Below are 24,403 nucleotides of genomic sequence, written 5' to 3' on the forward strand. Positions count from 1 at the left end.
TCAACCGCGTACCTTCACTGAGGTGTGGACAGTCTTGACATTTGGGAAGAGTTCCTGGCACTTCTGGAGCCAATTTTCTACCTCCATGTTGCATTGGTCAACTTCATTAATGGTCATGAATACTTCCTGTGCTGTGTTGACTGTGTCGAGGCTCCCCAACATGGCCTGCAGCTGAATCTTCCCTTCCTCTCCTTGTGTTGTCATATCCACCACACTGGTATCCTCCAGTTCCAAGAGCTTCATTGCTGACTTATTCTGCTCCACCAGAGCATAGAGTCTGTCCTGGAGCTGGAGGTGGTGAGTCTTCCAGTCCCCCAGCTGCTCCCGATACTCCCCCAGCTGGGACAGTACCTCTTCACAGCTAGTAATGAGGCTGCTGATGCTGCTCTTCTGCTCCTGCACCAGGGAATGTAACTTCTTACTGATTCCTCTTGCAGGAGCTTTAATGGGTTTTGCTGGTAACGTTTTCTCTGGTACAACCTCGATACCTTTTAGTTTTCTGATAAGGGCCTCCATACCATAATTAATTGGGAACTGAGTAGCAGCTGTGGCAGCGTGCTCGGCACGGCAGCTGGGGCAGGTCAGCTGCCCATTCTTGATAGCATTGTCAATACACTGGGAGCAGAATGTGTGGCCGCACGGCAGTGTGCGAGGCCGTAGCTGATTGTCATCATAATCGTTAAAACACACTGAACATTCCTCTGGGTTGTTATCCTGTGGAAAAAAATATTTGGTTAAGCTAGAAGAATTTACAACAAAAAGCAATATTGCAGTATTGTACTGTATTTACCAATACAAATTACATAATATTTACATAATTTCTTTGTACAGAGGAGCCTCAGTGTTTGCACTGCTAATAATTCGCACTTTTCGGTATTCAGATGCTGTGTTCATGTTGGGTATTCGTCTGTTTGCTCGGCATTCAGATGTAAACACGCGTCCCTGATGCATCAGTTTCACCATAGCTGTTGGTCAGTGCACAACTTACTACACTTTTCTCTTGGATATTTTTTATATTCTTATTGTAAATAAGTCACCATGACACCTATGAAAGTTTGTGATATGAGCCTAGCAAAAAGAAAAATGGTTAGAATCACGATACAGATGAAGAAAGAACTCACATCTAAATATGAGAGTGGTACCTGAGTGTCAGCTCTTGTTACAGAGTTTGGTATGCCTAACTCTAGTTCTCTATTAAAAGAAATATATATTACCTATTATATATTATTATATATATATATTATTATATATATATATTATAAATATATATTATATATAAGAAATATATAAAATATATATTACAGCTATATATTACCGAGATACATTTATCTGCAACAGTGTTATTAGTGACAGAGATGACTACTGTGAATATACTTTTGCTCAGTTTACAATTAAATCCCTTAAATCCTCCTTGACTATTGGAGCCATCTATAGATTTCCTAATACTAACATAGCTTCTTTCTCAGACAACCTAAGGAATCTTATTATAAAAACAATCTCAACAAAAACCACATCATTCTGGGAGGAGACTTTAATATTGACCTGGGTCAACAAAATTGCTCTCAAGTTGACTATTTCCTTAACAGCATGAACTCCTGTATGCTAATCCCCACTATCACCAAACCTACCCGAGTCACTCAAACATCAGCCACTACCTTGGACCACATATGGACAAACATAACAGCTCCCCTTGTATCTGGTATAATCTACGACAGAACAACTGACCACTATCCTACCTTTCTCATAGCGAACATGGACATAACACCACCAAAAAGCAAGAAACTTTCATTTAGGCTACACAGTGAATCAGCTTTAGACAATCTTACAGAGTCACTTCACAATATTAACTGGGATTCTGAATTCAATAATACCCATGATATAAATTCATTAGCTAACCTCTTCCTCTCCAAAACTCTAAGCCTCTACAACCTTCATTGTCCCCTTCTTACAAAGCAAGTAACTGACAAAAGATTAAACAATCCATGGCTCACAAGTGGCATTCTCAACTCAATCAACAAGAAACATGAATATGAAAAGAAAGTTAGGATTGGCCTAGTTTCAAAGGAAGTAGCTAAAAGGTACTCATCTATGCTTACCAGTATCATAAGAAAGGCAAAACTTGCATATTATGTGAATAGATTCAATGAAGCAAAAGGCAACATGAAAAACACTTGGAAAACTATCTCTAGTATCCTAGGAACTAAACAACACTCACATAACCAAATAAAACTCTACAAGGATGGGGATATACCATCAACTGATTTAGAAATGGCAAATGAATTTAATAGTTTCTTTTCATCGGTTGGTGCTAATCTTGCCAGTAAAATCCCACAGACTCAGACACATATTAACACATATCTCTCAGGCAGCTATCCAAACTCTCTTCTCCTTTCACCAATCAGCCCGGCAGATGTTGTGTCCATCATACACTCTCTAAAAACCAAGGCAGGGAACACCAGTGAAATTCCGTCCATTGTGTACAAGAGAGCCTCCCATGCCCTTGCCCCACCCATAGCACTACTGTTCAACAAATCTATAGAGTGTCACACCTTGCCTGATATCCTCAAAAAAGCAAGAGTAACGCCAGTCCATAAAGGAGGCAATCCGGCGGACATAAACAATTATAGACCAATATCAAATCTACCCATTCTATCAAAAATATTTGAAAAAATTATTTACAAACAGCTCTATTCCTACCTCGTAAAATTCGACATACTCAGCCCCTGCCAGTTTGGCTTCCGGTCCCAAAAGAGCACCAACGATGCAATCATTAGTCTCCTTGACGTTATCTACTCAGCCCTTGACAAAAATGAGTTTCCGATTGGACTCTTCATTGACCTAAGAAAAGCCTTTGATACTGTTAATCACAACTACCTCTTACTTAAACTCCAGCATTATGGAATCCGAGGCCTTGCCCTTGACTACATCCGATCCTATCTTAGTGACAGACACCAATATGTAACCATCAATGATACAACTTCTTCCACTCTACCAATTACCGTTGGAGTGCCACAGGGCAGCATCTTAGGACCTCTTCTATTTCTTATATATATAAACGATCTGCCTAATGTCTCTAATATTCTCAAACCTATACTGTTTGCTGACGATACTACTCTTATCTATTCAAACCTCAACCCACATACACTAAATAATGTTGTGAATAATGAATTAAAAAAAGTCCACTTATGGATGTCAACGAACAAACTAACATTAAACATCGAAAAGACTTACTACATCTTATTTGGAAGCAAATCATCAAATGCAATTCAGCTACAGATAGACAACATTAACATCAGTAATAAAGATGATGGCAAGTTTCTTGGCCTATTCCTAGACAAGAGACTCAACTTCAGCACCCACATTCAACACATAACTAAGAAAGTCTCTAAGACAGTTGGTATACTCTCCAAAATCAGATATTATGTTCCTAACTCTGCTCTCCTCTCACTATATTATGCACTAATCTACCCCTATCTTAATTATGGTATCTGTGCATGGGGGTCTACCACTGCAAACCACCTTAAGCCCATCATCACACAGCAAAAATCTGCTATCAGAATGATAACTAACTCAGCTTTCAGACAACACTCAGCTCCCTTGTTTAAATCCCTAAACTTGCTAAATATTAACTCCCTCCACACATTCTCTTGTGTCAACTACATTTACAAAACCCTGTTCTTAAATGCAAACCATGCTCTGAAACTCTCCCTGGACAGATGTAATAGGACCCATTATCACCACACCAGAAATAAATATCTCTTTGATATCCCCAGGGTCAAACTTAATCTGTGTAAACACTCTATGCAAATTAAGGGACCTAGTCTATGGAACTCACTCCCTAGTGAATTGAAAAACTGTAAAACTTTTGCCTTATTTAAAAGCAAAACCAAAAAGTACCTAACTTCATCTTCTTAGTTTCCTACACTGAGCTTTAAATTTGCTCTGTACCTAGTGTTACCCAATCTCCTAATTTTTATGTAATATCAAACAACCTTATCATTGTGTTCATTGCTGTCTTCTTTTATGTGCTAGCCATATGCTGTATTGTGACTACCAATTTTTGTCAACTACCATTCAAGCTGTCATTGCAACCAATCTTATATTGTTTCTGCTGTATTGTGCCTACCAATTTTTTTTGTCAACTACCATTCAAGCTGTCATTGCAATCAATCTTAGCTACCTATGTGCTTTAATATACTGTACCTACAATTTTCTCTCATCATTTTTTCATTTCATGTAATCTGTTATCATTTTTTGTCTATAATTTTGCAAGTATTTACCTCCTTAAAATTTTCTTAGATTAAGGACCTGCCCGAAACGCTGCGCGTGCTAGTGGCTTCACAAGACTGTAATTACCATATTTGTATCCTCACATTCCTTATGTACATTCTTGTATATGCATAAATAAAATAAAATAAAAATAAAATGTGTGCAAAATGAGGGAAAGTGCAAACCTTTTCTTGAAATTATCACCTTGACAAACTGTGTTACAAATCTGTTGAATGACAATGCTATGTCTCATTTTAAAAACATTTTAATGCACAGGCAAAAACAATTATCCTTGGACAGGTTTCTTGTAAGGAAAACATTCAGTGAGTGTAATGAGGGAAACAGAAAAAGACAGAAAAGAGAAAGAACCTCAGAAGCACAACTTCCAGAAGTTTTAATGTTAGGGAACTCCCCTGCCAAAGAACATCTCTCTTCCTCTGCCTCATTAGTTTCCACATATGCCATTAACTCTCCGAAGTACAGGTCATCTTGAGATGATTTCGGGGCTTTTTAGTGTCCCCGCGGCCCGGTCCTCGACCAGGCCTCCACCCCCAGGAAGCAGCCCGTGACAGCTGACTAACACCCAGGTACCTATTTACTGCTAGGTAACAGAGGCATTCAGGGTGAAAGAAACTTTGCCCATTTGTTTCTGCCTCGTGCGGGAATCGAACCCGCGCCACAGAATTACGAGTCCTGCGCGCTATCCACCAGGCTACGAGGCCCCCCACAGGTAAAGTGTAGTGTGTTAGCATTTATTCCATTTAATTATTGTATAACTATACAGCATTTATTTTTGTGGTTTGGAACTAATTAATCCAATATACATTATTCCTTACTAGCTGTACTTGGCCACACATTGTTGTGGTTCAGCAACACATGTGCGTTGTTGAGCCACAGCAACCTTCCCCTGTCTCCCAGTCCTCCCCACCATTCCCCAGTCCCCTCATCCTCCCAACGATTCCTCACTCCCCCGTCCCCTCGTCCTCCTAACCATCTCTCACTCCCCCATCAACTCATCCGCCCGACAATTCCCCTCTCCCCCGTCCCCTCAACCTCTTGACCATCACCCACTCCCCCTGTCCTCCCCACCATTCTCCATTCCCCGGTCCCCATGTCACCATCCCCAATTCCCTCATCCCCTCATCCTTCCCATCATTACCCCTCCTCACAATCCCCCCCCCCCACTCCCGTCCCCTCGTCCTCCCCACCATTCCCTACTCCCTCGTCCGATGCATTCCCAAATGATCTGATGTTCCCATTAGAAAATTGGGAACATCAAATGATCTGATGTTCCCATCACTGAAATATAAGAAAAACAGTTAAAAAAACTAAATGAAAAAACAAAAAAAAAATCTATACTCACAAAATTTACGGTATGATAAAAACACAGCTCAATTCCAATGCCATGTCACACAAAATAATTACTGTAGACACTCGATTATCCGGGATTCGAATATCCGGAAAACACCCTTATACGGTCAAAATCGTGACCGGATAAAGTTCTCAATATCCGGCCAAAATGTCCATAGGAGCCGGAAAATCAGGTGTTTGTCCGGATAAAAATCTGGGCCGGTTAACTTGCTGCCAATGTTGCAATATCCAGTCAGCCAGACAAGGAGTGAATTGTCCAGATATGAAAGCCAGGCCGCGGGCCGTACCATATTAATCCAGTACGGCTGTGGCTCGAGGCGCATGGTGTAGGAGAGGGTGGGGTGGGTGGTTGGTATCGGGAGAGAGGGGAGCGTTGGGAGGGATAACCTGGGGGGATAAGGGGGATGTGGAGCGGCCTATACACTACAGTACAGTAATTACCATTAATTTTAGAACAATTCATCATAGCCAAAAACTAAAGAAATACTAGAATACTGTATGCAGGCGATGAGCCACAATAACGTGGCTGAAGTATGTTGACCAGACCACACACTAGAAGTTGAAGGGACGACGACGTTTCGGTCCGTCCTGGACCATTCTCAAGTCGATTGTGATGAGGACAGGTAGGGACAGGCAATAAATAGGCAAGAGAGAGCTGAGGAGGAAAGTAAGGTGTAGGGGATAGTAGTAATAATGAGAACTGCAGAAGGCCTATTGGCCCATACGAGGAAGCTCCTATTATAACCACCGAAGGAGATAGTAATAGGAATAAGAAGAGGATAGCAAGGGAGCGTAGGAGAAGACAATGCACAGAAAAAGGGAGAAGAGAGAAAGAAAAGGAAAGAGAAAAAGAAAGATAAATGGAAGGGGTAAGCTTATGTTAAGTCACGTTTGTTAGAAAGATTAGAGCATTTGAGTATATACTGTGAAAGGGAAGAGTCCACAGCAACAAAGCCAGGACTCAAGTTCATGTTGGGTACATTGTGTATAAGAGCCGATTCTACAAGACGGCATCTGTGTAGAGTAGAGGCAGGAAAGATTATTTAGTACAGTAGAATACTGTACTAAATATTTTTTCCAGTGTTCTGACATCAATTTTCGTGTTACGTCTTCCATTTTGGTATCAAATTGTGCGCAATCTAAAGGGGCGTATTTTAAAACTAGTCCCATAATAATAAAACAATAAATAGAATTTTAACATATTTTAACTTTTGGACACTTTTTGACGCTCATCACCACAAAATTATTTATATCTTTCCAGTGTTCTGACATCAATTTTCATGTGACGTCTTTCATTTTGGCATCAAATTGTGTGCAATCTAAAGGCGCTCATTTTGAAACCACTCCCAGACTGATCAGTTAAAATTTTAATTTTTAACAAATATTTTAATGGATGATTTCACACCGCGTCATCCGAGACGGCCCAGGAGAAAAACGGATGTCACTGGAAAGCGACATCGGAGCGTGAAAGTGATAATTATTAATACACTCACCAACACAGGTTAGTGACAACTGTTATGAGCCACCAGTCCCTCATAATATCCACCCCACCCAGTATGAGAGTTATAGTATTCCATACTTATACCCCTGTTTGGACTGCCTTATAACCCATTAATATGCAATACAGCATGTGTAGTTAGGTAGGTAGTACTGAATTTATAAGTGTTTCAGGCTCTCCAGACAACAGTATTAACAAAAACTCCATGATTTGCTCATCATCAGCTCTACTGAACTGCCTGAAGAACAAGAAGGTCAAAACTGTTCAAGTGTAGCCCATCAACTGATTACATCAGAGATAAACTTTAATGATACTATTAAATCTATCAGAATAGATAAAAACAATCACTAAAGCACCAGACAGATGCTCACTAAACTAGCTTATCCCAATGATAAGTAAGACCTCATTCAATCAGCTACAAATATAAAACCAATCTTTATATTAATGAGTGCCTTACCAAGCAGCGTTGATCCTCCTCTACAGACAGCATCATATTATATTAATGAGTGCCTTATCAAGCAGCGTTGATCCTCCTCTACAGACAGCATCATATTATATTAATGAGTGCCTTACCAAGCAGCGTTGATCCTCCTCTACAGACTGCATCATATTATATTAATGAGTGCCTTACCAAGCAGCGTTGATCCTCCTCTACAGACAGCATCATATTATATTAATGAGTGCCTTACCAAGCAGCGTTGATCCTCCTCTACAGACTGCATCATATTATATTAATGAGTGCCTTACCAAGCAGCGTTGATCCTCCTCTACAGACTGCAAGATATTCACAAAACTCAAATCTTATCAAGCAGTGCTACACCAGGAATGGAACGATCATTGCTAAGAAAGAACAGGCAAAAGACATGAAATCAAAAGTGTCCAACAATTACTAACTTTCTTTGTTGATTGTGACATAACTGGAAGTCAGCGAACTTCCAATGTCATTGCTGAGAGTAACACATGACTGACCAAGCCTTACCTAGCCTAACCATATTTAAAAAAAATTTATATATAAATATTAATTACTAAATGCTTCTTTTTTATATTAATGGCTTTAAATACATATAATTTACCCTATTATAACTATTACTACAAAGACTTCAATTTTATAAAATGTAATAATTTTTTGAATACTTAATTTTTCTAGTTATCAGATTCTTAGCTTACAATATTTGCAACTTACCCATTTATCTGTTGATACTAACACTTCAATTTCCCAAAATGTAATAAACCTTGAACTATTAATTTGTCAAATTATCTGAATCTTTAATTCATTACTTTGTGAATTAAAAATTAATAATTTAATTTCTCACTTATATATCTGCCCATTAATATTAGCTACTAGTCTTGTTTGTTGTCTAATATTCCAGTATTGTTAATGGATTCTTAAGCTTTAAGTACATCAGTGTTTCCAGCCCATATGTGTTTGTTTCTATTGCTTACCCTTATCCAACTTGTCTTATTACCATATGATATTACTGTATTACAATCTTAAGAGATTACTGAATTTTTAATTTAATTAATTATGTTTCCTTTTTTATTAATTATTTTGAATCTGAATCCATTTATTTATTCATAATCTTAATCTAATTGTCTAATTCTCACTTTCTCTTTTTTTTTTTTTTTGCCTGTGTATTGCCTGTTTATATTGCATATCCTTGCCCATCTTGTATTATTACCATATAATATTCATGTATTACACTATTAATCTAATTCTTAAATTAGCTAATTATTTGTATTCCATTTGATTAATTATTTGAATCTTAATTCGTTTACTCTAGGAATCTAAATTTGATTAATTATCTAATATCCCACTCTTCAGTTCTTTATTATTTTTACTTTTATATCTGGTAAATTTTATTACTTATATACAGTATCTGCTAAATTTTATTACTTACATATCTGCTGAATAATATTTGCAATCACTTCTCTATTCTTGCATTTTTTTCTTTTCAAATACAGTGCATCATCACTCTAACAGACCCCGCTCTAACGAATTCCCGGATGGTCCAAGTGAATTGCATTTGGCACTAAATGTTCAGTGGAACATACAAAAATTCATTTGTGTTGTTCCACTGATGGTGATGACCTAGTCCGGCATGGCAGGGCTGTGAGAGCTGTGTACTGTACACACTCTCCACATCGTTCACTTCAATATGCATATCACTAGTAGCAGACACCTGTGTTAGGTCTTTTTCCAGATTTGGGATATCAAAATCATTGGCATGCTCATCTTCAAGCAATATGCCTTTCTATTCCAACATCAAATGATGTTTTCTTGAAAACATGGCCGACTAGGGCTGGGAGCTCGATATGGATGAATACGACATGGTTGCTACCTTGAATATGAGCCTGGCCATGACTGGGGAATGCTGGGAATTTTTTTCAATCTGGCAAACACCTCAGGAATCCATCTTGTACCCAAGTCAACACCGTGTTGGACAGGTGTTTGGGAGCCAGAGGCGCGTGTGCCACCCATTGTTGCTCACTCAGTACTTACCCAGCCAGCAGCCCTACGACATTCTGGGAATTTTTTCCAAGATGGCTGCCTCTCACAGTAAGTCCTAAGAGTCCATTTTGTACCCAACCTTCCGCGAGCGTGCTTCGACCGTATACAAAGAAATAAAAAATACTTTTGTCAGTTGGCACAGTAATTGGCGAATGGCATTTGTCATTTTGCGCAATGCAGTGGTTAAGGTGTTATGCGCACCCCTGATTGAACAAAATTATGCGCTATTTGCATTTCAGAGGGTTAATACACTCAACATAACTGGGTAATAACACCATGATTAACCCTTAAACTGCGCAACACATCATATGATGTGTTGAGTAACTTGCTATATATTGGGCAAATGACGTGATGGAATACCGCACAAGATTTGAATGGCCATCGGGGTAGGGGGGGCCCCCATACGCTACCCAGGGGCTATAGTAAACCAGCTGCCATTTTGTAAAAAAAAACCCAGCTCACGCTACCAATGCATGGGAGGCCCCAATTACCCAGCGGTCACCATGGCAAATGCACAGCCAAACGCCTCCTGTGCACGCACCACGCAATCACTTACTCAAGAGCAAATAATTAGTGAATTATTTTCTGATGGTGAGGAAAGTGATTTTTGATGACCCTGACATTGATAAGGACTACAGACAATTGACCGATGATAGCACAGACAGTGAATATGAGATACAGTCTCCTCCCACGGCGAGGCCTACATGCTCACCCGTGCCTCCTCGCCCAGTGTCTACTCCAATTCACCCACGACCACACAGTTCTTGTGCTTATTTAGAGTATGAGGATATTTTGGGCGACGAGTCAGAGGAAGGTGACTCATTTTCTGGTTTTAGTGAAGTGGATTCAGAGCATAGTGTTACCGTGCCTGTTGCTAGTACCAGTGGTGATACCGGGCGAGAATTTGTCGCGTCAGCAGCGTCTCGCCCAGCCAAGCGCTGCCGTATGGCACCACATGAGGAACCAAGACCCTCATGTTCACATGATTTCACCTCACGTTCACATAGCGGCCGTACTTTGTGTAGACGGGCTACAGCTCCTGGTCCATGGTGTGCAACGCGTCCTCGCTGTCGTGCCACTGTTGCGCCTCGCAGGACCCCAGGTGTCCTTGTGTGGAGTGATAGTGACGATTTTATTCCTCTAATTCCTGCCTTTGACAATAAAGAAGTTGGGATTACAGACCTTTTCCCTGATAATGGTGAGGACATGTGTGAAATGGATTACTTTAGAGCATTTTATGATGAGCCGCTCATGGAATTTAATGTACACCAAATGAACCTTCATGCGACTCATCTCATTGGAAAAGAGATAACAGAATATTCACGATTGCAGCATTGGAAAAACTCTACTGTAGGTGAAATGTATGTATTTTTGCCAATATGTATGTTGATGAAACATTGTGTCAAACACGCTATCACAGATTATTGGAGCAAAGACCAGACTATTCCAACACCTTTCTTCGGGAAATATATGTCCTGAGACAGGTTTCAGATACTCCTCAGGTGTCTTCATTTTGCAAGTAATGAGGACCGGACAGAGGATGATAGATTTTGTAGAGTCAGACACTATATGAATGAAGTGACTGGAAAGTTCAGAGATTTCTACGTACCAGCACAGAAGCTGGTGATTGACGATTCCCTTGTGCTTTTCAGAGGACGTGTTGCATTCAAGCAGTATATTCCCTCCAAACGCAACAGATTTGGATTGAAATTCTTTGTTCTTTGTGACTGTGAAACAGGATACGTGTTACACACGATTCTGTATTCTGCTAGTGATGTAGACATTCCCGGTAACGACCAACATGGTTTCTCAGGTAGTGTGGTGAAGTCACTGATGGTACCATGGATGAACAAGGGCCACATTTTATACACGGATAACTGCTATACAAGTCTCTTGCCAGCTAGGTTCTTGATTTAAAATAGAACTGGATTGTTTGGTACAGTAAAGCCAAGAAGAAGGGAAATGCCAGTGTTTGACAATAAACTTGAAGTTTATGACTGCCAGCTAAGAAAAAGTGATAAAATACGCTCAGTTACGTGGAAAGACAAAAGAGAAGTGAACTTGCTGACAACCGTTCGTGATGGTACAATGATGAACAGTGGCAAGGTGAACCGAGTAACACAAGAACCAGTATATAAGCCAGATTGTGTTCTTGACTATAATATCAACATGCGTTTGGTTAATTAATCTGACATGATGGTGGGCACTGTCGAGTGTGTGCAGAAAACATTGAAGTGGACGAAAAAAGTGTTTTTCCGTCTTGTTGACATAAGCATGCTGAATAGCTATAATATGTATCTGGTGAAAACTTGACGTAAACCAAGTTTCCGTTCGTTTGCTTTTACACTTGGGACACAGTTATTAGCAAAGTTTGGCAAAGATGTTCCTGGCATACAAAGACCCATCATTAACCCAGTGTTGCAGCATGCTGCTACACCCAGGCACGCTCACATGGAGGTCATTCAAGCACACAGACTAAAACATTTGCCACCAGCTGGAAAGCATGCAATAGGCAAGCGTGATTGCTTAGTTTGTAGAACAAAAAAAAAGAGATCAGAAACGTAAACATGTGCAAACATGGTGTGAAGCGTGTGCAGTTCCATTATGTGCTGTCAACTGCTTCAATGCCTACCACTCTCTCCAAGACTTCTTAAATGTGCAATAATATTACAAAAACCTGTAAATAGTGTGTGCATGTGTGTGTAAATATAATAATGAACAATGTGAATACATATTATATTGGCATAATGGGAAAACATTTTTGTGCGCATGTGTATACTCAATGTATGCAACATTTATTACCATTGAACATGAAGTAACATTATATGCAACACAATTAGTGAATATTTGTGATAAAATATGCGTAGACACTATAAATAATGCCGCGAAAATAAATTCGTAGCAATTCTGGCTGCTTGAAGACTGCGCACGATGCCTCTGGGCCGCACCTTGCATGAGCAAGCATGCAGGGTGTGACGTCATCGCTCATATTGTCGACTCATTTATGCCATTTGTATGTACGATTAATTTTTTTCTCTCTTGTGGTCAGGAAACACAAATTAACAGGTTAGGAAACAATTTTTTTTCTTTTTTGTTATGCACCTGTGGGTGACAAGGTGCAAATAGCCCTTAGCAACACAAGGGTTAACCCTTAAACTGCGCAATGCGCCTGCAGGCCAACGTCTGGTTTGCGCAACGCGGCTCCGGGTATTTTAATTTTTCACGTTCCATTCAAAACTCCCGCGGCTACGTGGGGTTCACATCAGCTTCCTCAGGGCTCTTGTAAACAGACGCCATCTTTAAAAAAAATCGTGGTCCACATTCCCGGGTGTTGGAGCCTCAGTAGTGAGTGAGCAACCAAGGCCGGCGCATGCAGTATGAGTGCACAGCACTGCTGTTAAGCGTGTGACCACAGCATCGTTATAATTAGCATTGTGCGTAGTATTGTGGAAGGAGGAATTTTGGTGAGGGAGGGAGGGAGAGAATTGAGGTAGCCTCCACTGTGTGTGGGAGCCAATCTTGTTTTGCTCACCATACTAGCTTAGTGGTTCACTACGGGGAACACATATGTACATGGGTATATACAGTGTGTGTATATAGTATAATAACAGCAACAAGAGTATGTTGGGAGGAGCTATTTTTGTGAGGGAGGTGACGTCGTAATCGCAGCGTCGTCTGCTGTGTGATTTCTCATGCAGTGTATGGTAGCAACTGTACTGTTAGGACACAATACCGGCTTACTTGCATAGTTCTGGTGAATAAAGCATGTAGATAGGTATACATAACATATGTAAATAGTGTAATAGAAACAGTAAGAGTATGGTGGGAGGAGGGGTGATGGCGAGTACGATGTTGGAGAGAGGGAGGACTGGCTGGCTAGGTGTGGCAGCTCACACTTGCTGAGTTCTGAGTGTGTTTATGGTGTGTGACAGTGCAGAGTGTGTAAATGTGTTGTAAATATACATAAATGAACCTGAAACATTGGTGTGAATGTGGGAGGAGGGGGTGATAGTGAGTACGATGTTGGAGGAATAAGGGAGGACTGGCTGGCTGGGTGTGGCTGCTCACACTCGAGGAGTTCTGTGTATGTTGATGGTGAATGTATATACTGTGTGACAGTGTATAGTGTGTAAATAGATTGTATATATACATAAATTAGCATGATACATGGTAAATATGTGCAACATACGTGTACACATGTGTCTTGCACGTAACACAGTGTCTTCGGACAGTACGGATGTTTTACTGCCATAATATAGTGTACGTGTTCATTATACATAGAATTAGCACGTAAAAACAAATAAAATGTATTTGGAACTGTGCGCAAAAAATGAAAAAAAATATATTTGCGGCAACTCGCGCGCCCTGCGCTCCACGCCCTACTGGCCCCGGGAGCGTACGTCACGGGCGAATGGGGAATGATGACGTCACGCCCCAACTTATGGACCCCATAGCAGCCAAAGTAAGTACAATTTCGATTTTTTTTTTTTACATATCCATATTCAGGGAAGGGTTTTTGACACTAAAAAAAAAAAATTCCAGAGAATTTATTTCCTGCGCACTGCGGGGGTGTCATATTTGGAGGCAACGCAGTTAAGGGGTTAATACACTCAACATCACTGGGTAATACCAATATGATTAATACACTCACCATCACTGGGTAATGATTATAATTAATACACTCGCCATCACTGGTAAATGACAACACCAACATTAATACACTAGTTAATGAAAATATCTTGATTAATACACTCACAATCACTGGTTATTGACATCAACATGATAAACACACACACTGGTAGTACAGTAAGAATAAAATTGTCCTTACCATCATTAATGGGCAAGAGATGTGTTTGCTATCGTCCTGGGGAGCCGAGCAGAGACTGGAAGCAGTGTTACCTGTTAGGGGAAAATAAAACAAATTTAAGGTTTCTATGACTAAATTTTTCCCACCAAAACACAGTAAATATTTAGAAAAATTAAATAATTTTTTTTTAGGTATTATGCTTTGAGGAAAAGTAAGGAGGGTGGGCAGGAGTAAGGAGGGTGGGCAGGAGTAAGGAGGGTGGGCAGGAGTAAGGAGGGTGGGCAGGAGTGGGGAGGATGGGCAGGAATAAGGAGGGTGGGCAGAAATAAGGAGGGTGGGCAGGAATAAGGAGGGTGGGCAGGAGTAAGGAGGGTGGGCTGGAGAAAGGGGGGTAGCCAGGAGTAATGAGGGTGGGCAGGAGTACGGAGAGTGGGCAGGAGTATGGAGAGTGGGCAGGAGTAAGGAAGGTGGGCTGGAGTAAGGAAGGTGGGCTGGAGTAAGAAGGGTGGGCAGCAATAAGTTGGGTGGGCAGGAGTAAGGAGGGTGGGCAGGAGTATGGAGAGTGGGCAGGAGTAAGGAAGGTGGGCTGGAGTAAGGAGGGTGGGCAGCAATAAGGAGGGTGGGCAGGAGTAAGGAGGGTGGGCAGGAGTATGGAGAGTGGGCAGGAGTATGGAGAGTGGGCAGGAGTAAGGAAGGTGGGCTGGAGTAAGGACGGTGGGCTGAAGTAAGGAAGGTGGGCTGGAATAAGGAGGGTGGGCAGGAGTAAGAAGGGTGGGCAGCAATAAGGAGGGTGGGCAGGAGTAAGGAGGGTGGGCAGAAAAGGGGAAGGGGGTATGGGCGGGTTCTCGGCTGCCTCCCCACCCTCTCTCTAACAGCCTACGTAATACAAACCACGTGCATTAACCCTAAAGCTGCTACAGCCTGGGCTGTATAAGCTGGGGCTGGGCAAAAAATATTTGAATTATGTGAAAATTAATATTAAATGTTAAACAAATCTCCAACTTATTGGCATAAGCATCATGAAAGTTTCATTCCAATAAGTTCAGAAATGTATTTTAGAAATTTTTTTTAAAAAGGAGAACATTTTCTTGATAAGGAGAACAGCTCCTATTAACTGGAACTGAGGGATAATGCAGTAATAAAGAGATGCAAGCACTTGTTCAATGTACAAAGAAGAAGAATAGTAGCAAGAAGTATCCACAAAGTGGATATGCAGCTGGTGCCTGTATAGCATTGCTGAGTAATACATAATAATACCAATAATAATGAGTATGTTGTCATGCTCTATTTTGTTATATATCATAAAAATACATTGCCTAATGTTAATATCTGTTACTTTCACCAATGTCCATTTTTTTTTTGTCTCCTTTGTTTATTATCTCATTTTGTTGTAACCTCTACATCCTGGAGAGTGCATACCCATCCCCTAACTATGTCAAGATAGAATGAAATTGGTCACCAAATGAATCAGTCACAACTGGCAGAACTTAGGACTTTGAATTTTTTTTTAATGAGTTTTTCACAGATTTCAAATTCTATTTTCTTTGTCTCTTTAGGTGGTTTTGATGATTAGGGACCAGATTAGGGCTTTATCACTTTTATAAAGTATAAATTTTTATCCCCTAAACCATTACAATTATCCCAATACTTTGTTTTTTTGAGGGTTATTTTTTCTTGACATCATTCCAACACACATTGACCTACAACTTTCACATACTCGAGTATGAATGTCGAACAACGTTTATTAAGACATATAAGTAAATTAATGAATTAGAACTACCTTATTCATTGTCGATAACTTCAACTTCAATTATCTTTAAAACTAGAGTACCACTTTAGAGTCAGTTTAAAAAAATCCAGTTTCTGACCGATTCTCACCATTTTTACAAATAATGTGCACAGCTGTCTGTTCTACAATCCTATTAGAATGGATTTTTCCCAAACCCTAAATGTTTGGAGTTATCAATTTTTTTTCTAAGTTTGGCATATAATTCAAATGCCACATTGACAATTTTTTTTACAGTAAACTAAACTGAAAACATACATTCTAAATCTATGAAAATGAAGATCATATACTATTCTGAGAGCATAATAACACCAAAGGAATAATTGGTGATAGTTTATATTTTTGCAGCGGATTTCAAAATCTGATGTTTTCAATATTCAATTTTATAATTACAGTATTTTTTATTTTCTTATTTTTTAAGTTACGTTTGTGATCATTTAGACAAAGTTGCAGGATTTGCTAGTATGCACAAAAAAATGGAAAGCATTAGAGCAAATTTGAGAAACTGAACTTTGCCATCAGGTCCTGTCATATATGCTCCCGAAATATTGTGTATATGGTCCCGAAACGCTATGCGTGCTAGTGGCTTTACAAGAATGGTAATTTAACTTAATTTCTAAATTCTCTGTTAACCCCCCAATATATCTTCTTGTAAATAAATAAATAAATAAATATGTATGCCATGCACAGCTTAAGGGTTAATACAGAACTGTACTGTATAAAATGTATAAAACTTCAAACTAACAATAATAATATTTTAAATAAAACAATTTGTAAGTTAATTCTATTAAAAATGCAGCTGAAAGACTTGCTGTAAAGTTAAACACAGACAATTTCAAGGCTAGCACTGAATAGTATGTTGATTTAAAGAAAGCTAATGCATCATTAACATGAAAATTTGTGGCGAGGCATTAAGTGTATATATGTATATGTACATATATACACGTGCTAATGTGTAGTTGGAAGTGCTAATGCATATAAGCATAAACTTTCTCAGCACATGATATCTAATAATCAAAGCTGATTTTAAGTGTACAAAGCAGATGAAACAGGCTTTAACTGAAAGATATGTATATAATAAGATATATGATATTTAACTGAAACTATATATTATGAAAGATATTGTAATGAAGCTCACAACAAAGAAACAAACTAAGATTCAAAAGTTTTTGGTACGGTTTCACAGTAGGCCTACAGGACCAGCACCCAGCACTAGCAAGGACTCACGTTCCGAGGATGCCCAGGCAACTGGACCAGCACCCAGCACTAGCAAGGACTCACCTTCCGAGGATGTCCAGGCAACTGGACCAGCACCCAGCACTAGCAAGGACTCACCTTCTGAGGATGCTCAGGCAACTGGACCAGCACTAGCAAGGAAACACCTTCTGAGGATGCCCAGGCAACTAGACCAGCACCCAGCACTAGCAAGAACACACCTTCCGAGGATGCTCAGGCAACTGGACCAGCACTAGCAAGGAAACACCTTCTGAGGATGCCCAGGCAACTAGACCAGCACCCAGCACTAGCAAGGACTCACTTTCTGAGGATGCCCAGGCAACTGGACCAGCACCCAGCACTAGCAAGGACTCACCTTCTGAGGATGCCCAGGCAACTGGACCAGCACCCAGCACTAGCCATAACTTACCTGGGAGTGCCAATTGAGCTGTACAGCACAGTTCTAATGACATTAAATGTACAAAGTGTAGTTTATATGATATAAGTGTACTGCAGTAGTGTGATTCTAGTGGTCTGTACTTTATGTACAGACTGTAGTGTATAATGTACATTTGTTAGAAAAGTTACTGTTCTTTAAACAATTTATATTCATGTGTGTGGCACTCTCAGGATATTAAGGCTAACAAAGTTTGCACTACAAAACTCAACTGGTAGGGTAAGTACAGTACTGTAACGTGCAATATCAATTTATTTCATAACAATTCAAATTCTTTGTTATTTAAATTTTTCAAAAGGTAAATGTGTACTTGCATATGTATTATTAAGTTTTTTTTGGGGGGGAAGGGGGATGCTGGGGCCGGATTGATGGAATGAATTCCACACTGGAATGAATCGGCTACGCCCCCATATAGTTCGTTCAAGCGAGGGCACACTGTATTACTCATATAATTTCTACATTTACTGTCTACATTTAATGTCATTTAATTTCATGCATTTCTTTGATAAAGTGTTTACTCGTGTTCTTTATGATCTTGGTTATTTGTAAGTGCTGGCCCCATTAACCTTAAATTATAGTATGTTTATGTTACTCTATGTTCTGATATGTTCCAAGAAAATGTCATGAGTAGTTCTAAATTACACCTTGTATTTCCATTCTGTAATAAATGTAAATAAACTACTGTACTGTTGCTAGAACTACTGACTCCGTACTGTAATAATCTATGCCAGTACTCTGACTATACTCTGTACCTGTAAAGTAAGGCTGTAAAGTACCTGTACATATTTTTTATCAATTTTACTGTAAATTATCTACTTGAAATTATCTGTTAGTTTAAGGACTTCCCCGAAACTCTATGCGTGCTAATGGCTTTACAGGAATGTAAAATCAACTTCATTTCTATGTTCTCTCTTAACCCCCTAATGTACCTTCTTGTATATAAATAAATAAATAAATGCTTGTCATCCTTATGTATCACCTTTGTATTAATTTTTTGTTTTCTTTGAACATTCTCTTAATTTGTTTGCTTACTTCTCTTATAGTATTAAGTGTTTTACCCCATCACAACAATAATTAAAAAATTTCTATATTACTATTAATTTTGCCCAAAACGCTTTGCGTAATAGTGGCTTCATTAGTATGTATAACTGCTGTCCCTTCAATTGAACAATACTCTTATTACACATAGAAATCACAATAGTGTAATGCATCAAATTTATTTATTTATTTATTTAATTATTTATTTATTTATATACAAGAAGGTACATTGGGTTTGTGAGAATACATAGCATGGTATTTACAATCTTGTAAAGCCACTAGTACGCGCAGCGTTTTGGGCAGGTTCTTAATCTAACAGATAATTTTAAGTAGGTAAATTCTAGCGGAATTAATAAAATGATAACAGATATTTTGCAAGAAAGAAAAAAAATGAGATGAGAGAGATTAGTAGGAATATTAAAGCACATTGGTATATTAAAGTTCAGATTGATTGCATTGACAGCTTGATTGGTAATTTAAACGAAGATTAATAGGAACCATACAGCAAATTGAAAGCACATATAAGAAGACAGCAATGATCACAATGGTAATGTTGTTTGGATTGGGTACATGAAGATTGGGTAGCAGTAGATACAGTGCAATTTTAAAGCAACAAGGTAGAAAACTATGAAGATGAAATTAGGTACTTTTTAGTATTGTTTTTGAATGACACAAAAGTTGGACAGCTTTTCAATTCATTAGGGAGTGAGTTCCATAGACTAGGTCCCTTTATTTGCATAGATTGTTTGCACAGATTAAGTTTGACTCTGGGGATATCAAAGAGATATTTATTTCTGTTGTGGTGATAATGGGTCCTATTACATCTGTCCAGGGAGAGTTTAAGAACATGATTTGCATTTAAGAACAGGGTTTTGTAAATGTAGTTGACACAAGAGAATGTGTGGAGTGAGATTATGTTTAGCATGTTTAGGGAGTTTAACAAGGGGGCTGAGTGTTGTCTGAAAACAGAATTTGTTATTTTTCTGATAGCAGATTTTTGCTGGGGGATGATGGACCTGAGGTGGTTTGCAGTGGTTGAACCCAATGCACAGATACCATAATTAAGATAGGGATAGATTAGTGTATAATATAGTGAGATGAGAGCAGAGTTAGATACATAGTACCTGATTTTGGAGAGTATACCAACTGTTTTAGAGACTTTCTTAGTTATGTGTTGTATGTAGGTGCTGAAGTCGAGTCTCTTATTTAGAAATAGGGCAAGAAACTTTCCATCATTTTTATTTCTAATGTTAACATTGTCAATCTGAGACTGAATTGCATTTGTTGATTTGCTTCCAAATAAGATGTAGTAGGTCTTTTCTATGTTAAGTGTTAGTTTGTTGGTTGACATCCATAAGTGGACATTTTTGTAGTTCATTATTAACAGCATTATGTAGTGTATGTGTTTTGGGGTTAGAGTAGATGAGGGTAGTATCATCAGCAAACAATATAGGTTTCAGAATGTTGGTGACATTAAGCAGACCATTGATGTATATAAGAAATAGGAGAGGTCCCAAGATGCTGCCCTGTGGCACCCCAATGGTTATTGGTAGAGTGGGAGAGGTTATATCATTGATGGCTACACATTTGTGTCTATCACTAAGATAGGATTGGATCTAGTCCAGGGCATGACCTCGGATTCCATAATGATGCAGTTTACATAAGAGGTAGTTGTGATGAACAGTATCAAAGGCCCTTCTCAGGTCAATGAAGAGTCCAATCGGAAACTCATTTTTGTCAAGGGCTGAGTAAATTATATCAAGGAGACTAATAATTGCGTCGTTAGTACTCTTTTGGGAGTGGAAGCCAACCTGACAGGGGTCGAGTATGTCGAATTTTACAAGGTAGGAGTACAGCTGTTTGTAGATAATTTTTTCAAATATTTTTGATAGTACGGGTAGGTTTGATATGAACAAATTTGAAATGAGTTTGTTTGTTTCATTTCAAGTTTGAAATGAACAAATCCACAAGAGCCGTGACGAGCGTTCAAATCTACGTCCGAGAGTGTGTAATGAAGGAAGGGCGAAGAGGTAGAACAGCTTATTGACAGAGCTCAGGTGCATGGGAGAATTGTGTAAAAACCTAGTTTATGTCTCGGAGAGACTGCAGGATCCGTGGTAGGTCAAGTTGATTTCTCGGTTGCAATTCTTATCCATGTCGTAGCTCAGTCGATTAACTACCATGCTGCACCGAGTTTATTGTGAAACTCCTCGTGCGCATGAAATAAAGTGTTCCCTAAAATTTTTTTTTTCTTAATGAAATGATAAATTTCCTTCCCTGAACATGTCTATGTAAAAATAAATACCAAATTCCTCTTACTATGACTGTGGGGACGTGGACAAGGTGCGTTGTGATGTCATCAGGGGCTGGTCGCCCATGCGTGACACGCCCAGACAGTCTCGCGGGCCACTCAAGCACCAGATGTTGGCACAAATATATTTTCAATTATCTGTTTTATGTATTTCCAATGCGGTTTTATTTGTTTGTTTTTTTTATCGTATATGATGCATATTTGTATCCTTTACAATATGTATACAGTAGAACATTCATAATGTTCCATGAAACTGTGATACATGTGTCAGCGATGTGTCCACAATAAATGTTTATTGTCGCAATAATACTTGTTAAAAATTCACTAAAATTACAATATGTACAGTTTCACACACTACACAGTAACACACTGTATTACACACTCAGTACTTTGGTAGTGAGTAATAATCAACGAAGTAGTCCAGGATACACAGTGCGACTTCTCTCTCGTTGCACCAGGTACAGATAGAATTTCGCTTCCTGTTTCTTTGTTCTGTGTGCTTGCAAATAACGCACTCATGTACACCCTTGGCATTAGTACCTGTAGGTGGTATGTAGTCAAGCTTGTAAAACATAAGGTAGTCTTGCAAAGATTACAGGGAAAGATCAATTTGTAAGGTAGTCGTGAAAAGATCGCCTTGTAAGGTCCCACACAGGAAGAAATTCAGCCAGCCTCAAAGAGTGTCCGTCAGTCTGGAAGAGATTCAGCCAGCCTCAAAGAGTGTCCGTCAGTAAAGAAGAGATTCAGCTATTCTTGAAAATATCTATGGAAAACACCACCATGGAAGCCGCTAACACTGTTTATCTATGCTACTTGTATCAGATGCATCATCACTGAACACAGAAAACGATTCATCTATGTATCATCTAAATAAATTGGAGATAGCATAGGTGGGCAAGGGTGGCGCTCAGAGCTACAACTGGATACGCTCGCTGTATTGTTCTCATAGGTGCTGTATCACTTGCATCTGACCTTTGTGTTAGGTCCTTATTGCATCTAGCTTCACCAATATTATGACCCTTATATTCTTCAAACATTAAGGTTTGAATTTCACCGACAAAGCGCGATCTTTCAACTCTGCGTCGGACAGGTGTTTGGGAGCCAGAGGTGCGTGCGCAACTCATGGTTGCTCACTCAGTACTAACCCAGCCAGCAGCCCTAGGGCATAAGGGGTATTTTTTCCAAGATGGCTACCTCTCACTGGAGGTCCTAAGATTCCATTTCATACACAACCAACCTCGTACACATTTAGAATGGGTACGAAAAAATCAAACCGAGTTTTCTCGGTTGGCGCAGTTAAGTGGTTAAGGAGTGTCTGGGATCTTCTCGGATGTAGGTTCGAACCCTCGCCATGGCCCTTTTGGATTTATTCATTTATTACTCTTATGTTCTTTGTACACACTCTTTTGAATAAATAATAATAATATTATTACTGTATTAATATTATTATTATTATTTACTCACAGAAAATCACACTAACGTGATATACATCAATGAAAAAATTCACTCGGGCTGTGAGGCGATGCGAACCTGCAATGTTTGCGTCACCTCACAGCCCCAGTGAGGAGCTGTTTAGAGCTGTTCATTGATGTATATCTCCTTAGTGCGATTTTCAGTGTTGTATCTGAAGTTGGGCGTACAGTGTTCAACTACAACACTTTACCCCTTCACCTGAGTGCTTGGGGGGGTCTTTGGACTGGCTTCAAGTCTTCCTGTGACATAAGGATATCACAGACTTCCTGTGACATCAGTAGAAATCTGATTGTAAGACTTTTAGGAAGTCAGTGGTGGTACAGTGGTAGAGTATGCGGCTGGCAATGCCTTGGTCGTGGGTTTGCGACACCACACAGTCCCAGGGGATTTTCTCATTATTATTATTATTCTTATTATTATTATTCGATAAGCCAATGTCCACACCCCAACAATGCCATAGGCTTATAATTTACCCCAACAATTCCATAGGCCTACGTCTACATCCCAACAATGCCATAGGCCTATTTCCACATCCCAACAATGCCATAGGCCTATTTCCAGACCCCAACTATTGTATGTTGGGGTGTAAGACAATGGTGGAGCAGAAAGTACTCCAGTACTTACGGAGGATGATGAGAGTGCGAGGAACAAGGTGGTCAGGTGGAGCCAGTGACTCCTTCCTTCAACAGTTTTGTCTCTCCCTCGTGGTATATCCTCAATGTCTTCAGTGGTGTGGCCTCACCACACACTTACACTGCCATAAGTGTCCTGAGAGTACTGTGGGAGGGACAATTTAGCGGGTATTGTGGACACAGGTCTTTAAGACAGGCGAACTTCACGAGTCGTGGAGACGTCTATAGCAACCTTTGTTGTGATGACGTCACTCGCTCGCTCGCTTACCCGCCACGTCGCTCTTCCCATTTTCTTTGGTTACTGATCTTTGCTGACGTTTAACCTGAGAGCCACTAATACTGGTGGCCTCAACGAGGACAGGAAGTTGGCGGCTTGTCAAAGGTCCTACCCATTTGCCTGGATGATCTTTTCTATCTGTATTTTAAAACCCAGTAGAGTTTTGGTGTTTACCTTACCTCCTCCTTGGCGGGTAGGCTGTTCCACGGGTTTACATCCATACGGGTGAAAAAGCCTCTCCAGTTTTGTCCTACATTGTGGCTTGTTGAGCTTGAACCCGTTGCTCCTCGTTCGTATTACATCTGACCTTTTGAAGAAAGTGTCCGGATTGACATCGTCCAAATTGTTGACTTGTGATGGACTGTACTACCGGGACCCTGGACTGTACTACCGGGACCCTGGACTGTACTACCGGGACCCTGGACTGTACTACCGGGACCCTGGACTGTACTACCGGGACCCTGGACTGTACTACCGGGCTTACAGGGGGAACCCAAGTTTCAAACTTGGGGACTTAAGATCAACAACAACAATGAAAAATTATCGTTGGGGAAATTCCACTAAACACCACAAATTCTATAACAGATTTATTACAGCAAAGATTAACACTGAAAATAATGGCAAGTTTCAAACGTTCTATCTGAACACTTCCTAAACTAAATACTGAATACAAAAATGATGTGGACTCTACACTGTACTAAAACTTCAGAGACAAATACCTTAAACACCACAGACAGGCCATTGCAGTTGTTCAGCCTTA

General features: G+C 39.7%; 1 protein-coding gene across 1 annotated transcript; it reads right to left on the reverse strand.

Moving 5' to 3' along the window:
• On the reverse strand, positions 1 to 23,593 carry LOC138372143 (uncharacterized). Its single transcript, XM_069337456.1, has 2 exons — positions 23,359 to 23,593; positions 1 to 714 (listed from the first exon to the last, which is right to left on the reverse strand). The coding sequence occupies exon 2, from the start codon at positions 514 to 516 to the stop codon at positions 1 to 3; it is 516 nt and encodes a 171-aa protein (XP_069193557.1). The 5' UTR covers positions 517 to 714; positions 23,359 to 23,593.
• Positions 23,594 to 24,403: the final 810 nt, after the last annotated feature.

This window comes from Procambarus clarkii, chromosome 38, assembly GCF_040958095.1.
Source record: "Procambarus clarkii isolate CNS0578487 chromosome 38, FALCON_Pclarkii_2.0, whole genome shotgun sequence".
Classification (NCBI taxonomy): Eukaryota; Metazoa; Arthropoda; class Malacostraca; order Decapoda; family Cambaridae; genus Procambarus; species Procambarus clarkii.

Bases quoted from the DNA above. Each gene is read 5' to 3' on its own strand.
- LOC138372143 (XM_069337456.1), bottom strand. From the start codon at position 516: ATGGAGGCCCTTATCAGAAAACTAAAAGGTATCGAGGTTGTACCAGAG.